The sequence below is a fragment of the Eurypyga helias genome, unplaced genomic scaffold, assembly GCF_000690775.1.
Source record: "Eurypyga helias isolate BGI_N326 unplaced genomic scaffold, ASM69077v1 scaffold15745, whole genome shotgun sequence".
In the NCBI taxonomy this organism is placed as follows: Eukaryota; Metazoa; Chordata; class Aves; order Eurypygiformes; family Eurypygidae; genus Eurypyga; species Eurypyga helias.
The window spans coordinates 8,445-19,653 of record NW_010252322.1 but is presented as its reverse complement, the minus strand read 5'-3'; the positions used below and the strand labels follow the sequence as shown (position 1 = coordinate 19,653).

Genomic DNA, 11,209 nt, shown 5'->3' with positions numbered 1-11,209 from the left:
GCTAAAGAAACGGGGTCTTCTAGAGGCTGTGCTGGGCATGGTAAGAGCCTGCCTTGTCTCGCACGCGCAGGTTTCCCTTCCCTGGTGCGTGCCAGTGGTTGCTGCTGTTCTCACGAGACGGCGCAGCTTCCCGGGGAGGAACGGGGGGTGAAGCAGCTCTGCAGAGGAGCGCTTCCCTGGCCTGCTGCCCGTCGCACCGGGGATGTCTGGGCAGAGGTGCGGCACGGGGGTGCCTACCTTCCCAGTGAGTACGTCACGGAACGAGCTCAGGACGTGGTTTGATCGACAGAGTCGCATGTGCTCACAGAGGGTGTAAGACCATTCCATGGCAGCAGCATCTCCGTACTTCTTCTGGAGGTAGCTGAGAAAGAACTCAGGAAGACTGGATCGCTTCCCCGTCTGTGGATAACAAGTGAGTAACTCCCATAAGCAGCAGGATTAAATCAAATCTGCCCGTTTCCGCCTAGCGGATTGTGTATGGGTGTCTGTTTTCTGGGGATCTCATGCGGTGCTGACACAGCGCTGGTGCTGGCTGCAGTCTTCCCGGTTAGTAGATCGTTCCAAATGTTTCTCCCAGGTTTGTTCTCCAAATGTGAGTACGTTTGAGCAGAGCTCTGCTCCTACCTGTTTTGCTAGCTGTGAGGAGCTACCCTCTGTCAGACTTCTGGGCTGGCAGCCCAGAAAGCCAACCGTATCCTGGGCTGTATCCAGAGAAGTGTGGCCAGCAGGTCGAGGGAGGGGATTCTCCCCCTGTACTCTGCTCTGGTGAGACCCCACCTGGAGTGCTGCGTCCAGCTGTGGAGCCCTTAACATCAGAAGGATATTGACCACTTGGAGCGAGTCCAGAGGAGGCCACAAAGATGCTCCGAGGGCTGGAGCACCTCTGCTATGGGGAGAGGCTGAGAGAGTTGGGCTTGTTCAGCCTGGAGAAGAGAAGGCTCCGGGGAGACCTTATTGCAGCTTTCCTTATTGCAGGGGACTTTTTACAAGGGCCTGCAGTGACAGGACAAGGGGTAATGGGTTTAAATTGAAAGTGGGGAGGTTTAGATTAGATATCAGGAAGAAGTTCTTCCTGGAGAGGGTGGGGAGCACTGGGACAGGTTGCCCAGAGAAGCTGTGGATGCCCCATCCCTGGAAGTGTTCAAGGCCAGGCTGGATGAGGCTTGGAGCAACCTGGTCTAGTGGAAGGGGTCCCTGCCCATGGCAGGGGGGGTGGGAATAGATGGTCTTTTAAGGTCCCTTCCAACCCAAACCATTCTGTGATTCTATGATTTAGCTGAGCCTAGCTCATGGGTTAAGGGATGGAGGCGGTGATGGGAGATAAGTAGAGCCTGACAGTGATTGCAGAGCCAGGCAGTGGTTGCAGCAGCCCTATTTCCGCAGGAAACCCAGCTGAAAGTACAAAGACAGCTGCTGTAGAAAACACTGGGGCACTTAGGGCTGATCTCAGAGATGTATTGATGCTTTTAACGTGAGAAGAAATCTGTAAAGCGAGTCTGCCTCCCTCGAGGCTGCTCTCCTGGGACTGAGGCACAGTAACAGGGCTTGCCCAGTGTCTGGGTGGGTGGTATCACACTTCTCCAGAGCACGGGAAGAATTAAACAGCCACTTTTATTCTCCTGGAGTCGTGTCTGGCACCAGACAGGCAACCCGTAATGTCTGCCTCGGCAGGGAACACACACCTCACCCCTTTGGCCTCCAGTTGTCGCTCCCAACCCGCAAAGAAGGGGAAATTCTTTGTCCTCTGTGTAACAAACCCAAAGCACTCGTATATCGACAGAAGAATGATGCTTTGCCCCTGCTCCTCGTTTTTCCTGCGGTGCCACCTGCTCTTCTCTCGCATGGGCACAAACACTACGGAGCTTCCTAACGGGTTGGTGTGGGTTCAGATCAACCCAGCAACGAACCCCCGGCCTTGCACTGGCCGCATGGATGTTGCCAAGGTTTCCACCACCGAAGAGCAGATGCTGCAGAGCCGTGGTGGGGTGCCGAGCTGAGGCCCTTTGTTCTCACAGCGTTTTATGCAGCTTGATCCAGGGGAAGCACTACTGGCTTCCCGAACTGGACGGGCTGCCATAGCAAATGCAGTTTGTGGAGAAGGAAAATGGGACAAACCTGCTGTTCTAGTGCAATTTTTGCCTTCCAGACATCCTTTAGGATGTTCACCACATCCTTCTTAGTCAGCTTTTTGTTCTTGACCTCGCCTTCGTGCCGCAGGTACACAGGAACCACATCACCTTTGCCCTAAGTAATGGGAAAGGAACGCAGAGAGAGGTAAGGCATTCACCTTGCTGGCAGCAGTGCAGCACCACAGCCGTACTGCCAGCATCTAAAGCCTTTAAAGTGTGGGTCTCCCTCCCAGTGCTACAAACCACGTCTGTCAGCACCACTGCAGCGTGCCTCAGCTGCTCCAGGGTGGACCTGCTCAAGCCGGGGCCTGTGCCGGCCACACTGCCCATCGCCCCAGTTGCGCTACTTAAAACTTACTTCCTGGGTGATTTTGGTTGATGCCCTCCCTGTGGCGGCCAGGCAGCTGTGAGTAAACCCCATCACCGGTGTAAGACACTCGCAGTCAGTAAGTGGTTCGTTACAGCTGGGCGATGTGTTGGGCTGGAATCTGTGGTGGGCACGGGGCTTTGGGCTGGGACTGCGGCTGCAGAGGGGGCTGCGGGGCCGTCTCTCGGCAGCAGTGAGCTGACAGACCTTGTCCTCAGACAAAATGGGACTGTGTGAGAGGTTCTGCCCAGCAAGAATGGAAAAGGCAAGGTCTTCCTTGGAAATATCTTCCAGGAATGGCAGGGCAAACAGTTCAAGCTTCTGGAGAGGCTGAGGGAGAGATATTGAGTGGACCAAAGGAATGCTACTCTGTCCTTGAGAAAACCTTTGGATATGGTTATCCTCGGCATGATGTGAAGCATGCCGGTAACATTTCCTTGTCCCTGTCTCATTTCCTGATTCCCCCATCTGCTGGGGTGCAGCGCAGTGGGACGGTGTGAGTTAAGTTGGTTTCCTGCTGCCACAAAAAGGTGTCATTCCCTGCTGCATAATCTTGCTACTTAGTCATACTAGAGCTTGTCTGAGCCCATCTCATCAGCAGGGAACTAACCCGGGAGAAAGCAAATCCTGCCCTGCTGGATACTTCCCTGCCGCTGCAGCCAGTGCCACGGCGTAGGGGCCAGGGAGAAGGACGAGGCTTTTCAGCAGCAGGAAGCTGTTCGTTTGGCTCAGCCGTGTGGTGCAGCGTTAGTAAGGGGCTCCAGCCCTCTGTCATGCCTGCAAGTCTGAAGATTCACGCGGCATCACGGTGAAGTGTGGCTACTTCAGCTGTGTCTGCAGTATGCTCACTCAGTTTCGGCTTTTCACTGAACCTGCGTTTTCCCAGCTTTAAAGTTTTCGGTGGTTACACCGATGGGAAGGTGAATATGGAAGACACCAGCCGGGAAGGCAATTCTCCCACCTTCCTGATGGATATTTATCACCAGTTAATCTCAGTGGAAACAAGCGGAGAGGAAAACTTGCACATACCCACCCGGGGAAGGCACTGATCTCCCTTAGCACTCCCGTTCCTATTTCTTCCAGAAGCACATCCACTAGCTGGTCACTGGTCTTCCCCGCGGCCAGGCAGCCCCACCGGTCAGCCCCACCAGGAATCACCTCTGCAACGGCAAAAGGACACTAAGCTGCTAGAAGAGGGAATGTGCCCACGTACTGGTTTTGTGTGAATCCCACCGGGAGCCTCAGGATGGATACAGACCTCTAGATGGCTAGTTTGTCTGAGGCAAAATGGAATAACCTACAAGCTCCTCTCTCAGGCCACTCCTAAAAGCCTGGGAGCGCACGGGGCGTTGCGGGTAAGAAATGCCCCATAGTAGAGTGTTTCAAGACGAGCTGCCTTGAGCTGCTGAGTGTGTTTGGCACCTGAACACTTGGCCCAGTCGGGCCGGGGCGTGCAGTTGTGCTGAACTCGCTGGAGCTGAGTGCAGAAGCTGTCTCGCTCTGCTGCAGTCTCTCTGTGGATTTCCAGCAGCGTTTCGTATTCCTTATGGAGCTGATCAAAATCCTTCTGCAGAGTCTTCGTCTAAAGGATACAGAAGGGAGGATTGGAACAAGCTAACCAGAGTAACAGAACTCTGCTCAGATGAGCACTCGGTGCAGTCCATGGACTTGGGGAGAGCTGCCCCTGGCTAATTCCTTCTAGATGGGAAGAAAAATAGGTAATGTATTAAATTGTCAGAAGTTTTTATAAATGGTAACAATGCAAAACATGTCAGTGACCCCCTTTGATGGTTTTGTGTTTAAAACCAGGCCTTAATCCACTAGGAGAGAGCAGGAGAAACGTGCTTCTGGTCTAGACATCTTTACACACACACCCCTTGGAGCCACTGTAGTTTATTTAGACAGCCTTTCTTTTTTATGCAGTTTATCTTTGCTCTAGTGCAAAGCTGCGTCATGATTCAGAGGTAACCACAGCTCGTCTGGGCTTTGAGGGCTGTGTCTGTATTTACTACGCCCCAACGTAGGGCCACAACCCGTGGGTGAAGCTGTGCCGACGGTCAGGGCTGGAGCGGAGCTGCCGATGGCCCAAACGTATCTGGGATGGCCCAGTGCTGCTGTTCTTAAGCACGAAGACGGGTCGTGCTGTGCCCTCACGGAGGTTTTCATCCGTCCCTCCTGACTGCTGCGCACAGACTACGTGGTGGGCTCCAGGAGCCGTTTCATACTCCTGGGAAAGGCAAATCCCAGCGAGGCGGGTAAGTGCTGGTGGGCTGGCAGGGGTTTGTTAGCTGCGGTTTGGACAAAACTCTGCAAGCTGGTTGGTTTATTGATGTATGCGATGACCTCAGGGGTTCCCAAGCTGTAATCTGTGGGCTCTTGGTGCACTCTGGGCCATTATTGCTGCTATGGTGTTAAATCGGTTTACCCCGATGTTGGGGATCCGTGATGTGTGTTACATGTGAGTGCTCAGTCAGTCTGTGGTTCCAATAGATCGGGAGCTTTGGGGGTTAGGAGACAGCGGCTTTTCATGTATTTCCTGTGCAGAGAACGAAGAAACACCCTTAGGTGAGCTCTAGGTTTATGGAGTCCCCAGCCCAGCCTGAATACTGAAGCATGATGTCACGTTTGTATTTACGTGGTATAGCTTGAAAAGTAGGAGCTCACACTCACCTCCTGAAGTACCTCTGAGTATTTTTTCTCCAGTGATTCAAAATCTCTCCTGGGCACAACATCTCCATAGTCTGCTAGCATCGTGTTCAGCTTCAGCTGGGCTGTTGAGAGGTCCTGCCGAGCCATCTTTAATGCCAGAGTTAACTTCACCACATCTTCACCCTTGACGTCTATAAACAACAGCCACTGATGAAAGCCCACGACAGTAAAACTGCAGTCGTACTTTTCCAAGTCATCCGTTAAGCTTTTAGAGCACGTAACATAACAAAGTGTTGGCAAAAGCTAAGTTTTAGCTGTATTTAGGTAATACGTATTTAGCCGTAGACCCTATACGTATTTAGCCATATTTAGCTGTATTAGACCCTATACGTATTTAGCCGTATTTAGCTGTAATTAGCTAATACGGCTAGACTGTATTATTACTGAGGAGCTGCAAGTCCAGGAGTTTACCACAGTGCTCACATTCCCACTGTCCCGCCTCCTCTCCCACGCACTCATGCACATGCAAAGGCTCAGGCTCGGCGTTGGTTAACAGGAAGGATCACAGGGGGTGAGCCCTGACACGGATGCGATGGCTACAGCCAGCGAGTGAGGAGCAGAGGCACGCTGTGTGCCCGTAACCTGGCCGTGGATCAACAGGGACAATGTACCACAAGGGTCCCTACCGGCACGGTAACCTCTGTGCCAGGTACCAGTGACACCTGGATTGCGGGCAGGCACAGAGCTGCCGTCTGTGGCCAGGTAGGATGTGCTGAAGGTTGGCACCGGAGTCAAAAAACCCATAAGGAACTTTTGCATTGGGCAGCCTCTGCTTTCAGTTTACCCGTTGTGCTAAGCGAGAGCGTGTAAGGATACAAGCAGTGATGTGGTGAGTTCAGACTAGTAGGTATGTCCCTGCCTATTCCCTTTCCTACCCACTGGTGGACTTTTTGTCCATGAATTTGTCTTAACTTCCTCCCAGGATCAAAGCACATTGAAGATATTTCAGAGATACTCTGAATTTTTCCTGCGGTGCTGCGCCCGCGTGTGTGCACGTGGGTCTCTGCGGGACAGGTTCTTACAGAGACCTGCTCTCTCTACCTTGGACATGGCGATGCGCCGTTTCCAGCCGTTCGTTACGCATATCGTTCAGTTTGGCCAGGAGCAGTTTGCGGGCACCGTGCTCATCGAGGTAGCGAGCGTACTCCTCAGCTACGCTTGTCTGCAGATGCTCCACCTGCGGGAAACAGAGGCTTGAGCTGATCAGGAGCATAGCGTCCGTGGGAAATCTTGGGCTGGATGGGTGGGTCTAGAGCAGAAACCAAGGAGCAGAGCGTGGGATAAGGGAAGCAAAATGGGAAAAACTGGAGCAGGAGAGTGGGCAAGAGGCAACACTGTAGGAAAGGATGGTGTGGATGAAAATACAACCGAAGAGTTCAGACTCAGATGTAGGGTGCAGAAGTGTGGTCCCTCTGAGCGCTGGGCACTCTGGAGAGTGGGTTGTACGCGCTGCATCACCCGAGTTACTCCCCTCCTCTGTTAAAAGCCCAGAGCAAACCTTCCAGCAACTTATTCTGTCCCTGATGCTGGTCACACAGGAGGAAAAAAAGCTGCTATTCTTGCCAATTTACTCCACTGGTGACAGAAATGTATCTTGGATGGCACCATTTGTGCTGTATTTTTAACTTTTATTGTGATTTTTAATGTTAAGTGCCTTTCAAATTGGTGTCCCTACGCCATCATAGCCACAACCACACTGTCACCAGCAGAGTAGTCGGCAGCTCAGGTGGATCTTTCCAAAGAATTTTGTTAATATCTAACCGTGCCACAGTTGGAATAGTTGAATATTGACTCAAAAATGGAATTCTGCTTTTCGCAGAATTATTTTTCCCAACCTCCTTCACCCAAGTTGCCACACTTAAATAGCCCAAACTAGAGTTTGGATTCTGGGCTCTATTCTTAGGTAACTTCTCGTAATTTCTCAGTTGCTCCTTTCAGAGAAGTTCTCTATGGCTCTGCGAAGCCCTGAGGCCTGCGAGGACCAGCAAGTGGAACTGGCTACCTCTAGGACTACGCATGGAGCGAGATTCACGAGCATTTTGATCTGGCTGGTGAAACCAAAGCCTCTGGGGTTGACCAAGTGCTGAATAAGGAGCCTACGTAGTCTGTCCTGAAGCTTTTTTTCTTCACCTTTACCACTTAAACTAGTGGATGAAAGCAAGTTATGGCAGAGTTCCTCATGCTGTTATCACACCTCTGACCACAGCAGAATTCCTGCGTGACAAGGACAATTTGTTCCTTCCTCCTGCAGATTTTTCACCAGGAGGATGGTACAACGGGGTGCCCAGGCAGGCAGGGGATCTCCATCCTTCAGATACGACGCTGGAAGAGCCAGATGGGATGAGATATCAGTGAAGACTTCTGACAGCGCAGCCTGTCCCAAGAGAACAGGGTATTCTCTGGAGTTGCCCAAGACCCAGCATCACGACCACCCCTGAGGTTCAGTGCCTGCTCCAGAACTTCTGCTGGCACCAAAGGATGAGAGGCTGGGAGGTAAGGGGTCAGATGTATTAAATGCATCTAACTGCAGTTAGGAAATGTTGGACTCATCATTGTCTACTTTACCTGAGTCTGGAGAGAAATCTTTTCTTCCTTCATATTGTCAATGAACTTTAACAATTGTTGTTTCTCCTGCTTTAACATATTTATTTCATGGTTCTCCTTTTCCTGCAGTGCAAGCATCTGCCGGGTGTGCTCCTCGGACGCAGTTGTGACCATAGCCTTCAGGGGCTCTAGGGCACAGATTGTCTTCTTCTGATGAGCTAAAGAAAGCAGAGGTGGGGTCTCACAACGAGCCACAAAGCATGAGCTTCACTTGGCTGGGTTCTCGACCCCAAAACAGGGCTGGTTGGAAGTGGGACTGAACGTGGAGCTTTCCCTGCTTGGCCTGGTGAGTGCCTAACGACTGGGAATGTATCTTTTGGGATTATATCCCACTGTTTATCTAGCTGTGCATGTACACTACATAAGGAGTTCTGATTCCAAGCACATGCCATTTATTCTGGCTTAGAAAACAAAGGATGAACAGTATTCTGTTTTCTTGAGTATTTAAGGTTTTGATAAGGTATAATGAGCCCCAATGGCTTCATTGTGTTTCATTAGGTGGGAAGGCGTCACCACCTGAGCACAGGCAGCATGTGGGGCTGAAGACAACGGCTAATTAGCAATATTCCCTCTTCGGTCAAGGTACACTCTTCATCTTCAATCAGCTTTCTGCTCTCCAAATGCCCAGTCTCATGCAACCTTCTGTGCACAAATTTGTTCCCTACCCACTCGCCCCTCTCTCAGGCATGCCTTGACCTCTCTTCTGCCTTTCTCTCAGTACATCTAGTAAAGAGCTCGTGCTCTTCCTGGATTTCTCTGCTGTCCTGTGCTTTTCGCTCTCAGCTGTCTCCCCTCTGACTTGAAAATTCCCCTTACAGCTACTTCCCTGAGGAGCCAGTGACAGTCCTTGACTCAGGTCCCACATCCCACTTACAGTTACACGGTAGAATTTGGTCTGATGCCACCTCCATGGTGCAGAGCCTTGCTTTTATGACTAGTTGGAATTCTACCAGGTGAAAAAAATGATCAAAGACAGGATGTGGAGTGATTCAAACGAGGCTGCGAGCAAGCTTTGTTTTGTTTGTGAATAACTGCATTATTCAGCAATCAAAACTGTTCACTCCCTCTCGTGAAAAGGATAAAAACGCTGGTGGATGCTGAACAATATGACTTGGAGGTTTTTTCCTCCTCGGTAAAACCTGGTATTAGTATTTATGTACAAATGCTACGCAACAGATTTTGTGTTTTAAAAGTTAAAACGCATACATACCTCGAAGAACAAGAACTACTTTTCTTATTGCACTTGGGTGTGAGTTTCCTTCCCTCCCTCTAACAGTACCAAAGGTTTTGCAAAACTCAAACTCTTTCACTGCGGTGCTTGTCACAGGACACGGGGTGGCCAAAACCAGAACGTGGGCACCGGGATTCTGCCACTGTGCTCTTTGGTTGCTCCGTGCGTCAACACTCCAGCAAACTTCTTTTGGGGCGTAGTTGAAGTGTTTCACAACTGACTCCTGACCACAAGCAAACCCCTGTAAATGAAGCGTGGTGCTATTTTGAATTGCCGTTGCCTAGTGTGTCAGAAGTTAGAGCGCAACTAGTTGGCTGCCAAAGAGATTATTCTGTAGTGTGGACTTGGGCCAGTGCCATTTGAGAACATTAGCTCTCTGATGACCTCTTGTAGCTCTCCCCATGCCAAGAAAGGAGAGACATTCTCCCACTTGGAAAGCGCTCAGGCCAGGGTGCGGCTCCCTGCACACACAGAATTGCTGGAAGGACCCAGAAACCTTAGCACCACAAAGGAGTGAACATGAAGGCCCTGTGGACGTAGCAACCTGGGTGTTATTTTAACTGAGAAATGGATTAAGCTGTGGTAGCATCGCCATGGAGACCTACCCTGTCACTCAGCTTTGCCTTAGAGGAGCTCCCAGACACGTCACCCTTATCTCGGATCAAGCTAACAGCCGTAGGGATTTGATGGCTCTTTCCTCCACGGTGTGTTTTCCTAACTCTGCTTTGTACCCTCACATTGTTACTCCAGGAACAATGCCCTAACGCCTCAGCGCTGGCTCAGCACAGCCTTAACTCCCAGAGGAGCTACAGCGGCACGTCCAGTTCTGGCAGAAGGCAAGTTGCAAGCATCCAGTACCGGCTGCACATCCCTGTCCCCAGCAGAGGCTGCTGCCTTCTCTGGTCGGCGCTCAGCCGTGCGTGTGCTACCTGCTTCAGACGTCGTGCTGCCAAAATGATGCGGCTAAATAGGCAGTGGAAGCAGCACAGTTTTAGGCTAACATTTAATAACACTTTTTTTGAAAAACCAGATTATTCTGACTGAAGTGGGAATATGTTGCAGTGCCAGCAGATTTAAGGGGAGAACCCATCCCGGCAGTGGGGGCAGTGAGCAGCTTAAACGTCATCTAGGCCAAGCTCGCACAGGATATATGACTAGGGCAGAAAAAAACAGTGAGACAAAGGTGCTAAATGAGGCCAGGCAGATAATAGCCAGCTGGCTGAGAAAGAGAGTGCTGTGGTGAAAATGGGGTTTGGTTACCATTTCAACGGGAGCTGAGATGCCCCAGAAAGGGTCTGCGTGTTAGGTGGAGTGATGAGACATCTCCCTAAGCAAGCTGTTCCATTTATCAGCTCCAAAGCTGCACCTCAAAGCTGCAAAGCACTGTAGGAAGGGACTATAAACAGAATATAAAATTCTGACATTTGGAGCCCTCAGAATGGCCACCTCTCATAGATCTTAAAGATGTTAAACACAGTCAGACATAATTTAAAGAGAAATGCATGGGAGTGCAGTTCTACGGATCAGTAGGTTTCTGCTCTCAGGCACTTGCGTTTGTCTCCTCCCAAGCTCAGATGCTTTCTTGGGCAATTCAACTCACTAAACCAACAGGAAACTTTGCAGCTCTTGGTCTTTGTTTTTCCTGCTGGGTGAGCTGACTCAGCTCATGGAGGTGTCCAGCGAGCGGCAGAGCAGTGGGAGTGCACGCTCAGGGGTGGGGATGGGGGACCTTCTTGTTGCTGTGGCCAGGAGTGGTTGGACCAGATCACTGCCTCCCTGGCCAGGCAGGTAAGCTGCCGTCTGTGCTCCACAGGGAGGAAGAGGCCTGGACATTACTGATAACCCTATCCAATACCCTTGGCTAAAAGGGGATAGATGTCATGCAGGCAATTACAGTAAAATTACAAAAAAAATTGCAGTGAAATTTGTAATTAGGAAAATGAGTCCTCAATATGGAGAAAGGGGTGAGGATCCCAATCCCAATTAAAAAAAAATCCATTTATTTTATTATCAGAGCTTCAAGTACATTTGCTACCATGACGTACGGGTTCACTGTGATTTCCAAAAATAAAGCTATCATAGAAGGTACGTTTTGCTGGGTCCCCAGGGTCTTCAAAGAAAAAAAAGGGAACTATCACATCCAAGCGATATGGAGGAGTCAGTAAATAA

General features: G+C 50.6%; 1 protein-coding gene across 1 annotated transcript in view; it reads right to left on the bottom strand.

Moving 5' to 3' along the window:
* The window catches only part of TSNAXIP1 (translin-associated factor X interacting protein 1), a gene marked incomplete at its 5' end in the record, with an annotated part of 18,004 nt that overhangs the window by 2,990 nt on the left and 3,805 nt on the right, over positions 1 to 11,209 (bottom strand). The window contains 7 exons of the mRNA XM_010152347.1: positions 238 to 399; positions 2,116 to 2,244; positions 3,526 to 3,656; positions 3,919 to 4,078; positions 5,167 to 5,336; positions 6,247 to 6,382; positions 7,771 to 7,967. Coding sequence (XP_010150649.1) covers positions 238 to 399; positions 2,116 to 2,244; positions 3,526 to 3,656; positions 3,919 to 4,078; positions 5,167 to 5,336; positions 6,247 to 6,382; positions 7,771 to 7,967 — 1,085 coding nt within the window. The remainder of the gene's footprint in view (positions 1 to 237; positions 400 to 2,115; positions 2,245 to 3,525; positions 3,657 to 3,918; positions 4,079 to 5,166; positions 5,337 to 6,246; positions 6,383 to 7,770; positions 7,968 to 11,209) is intronic.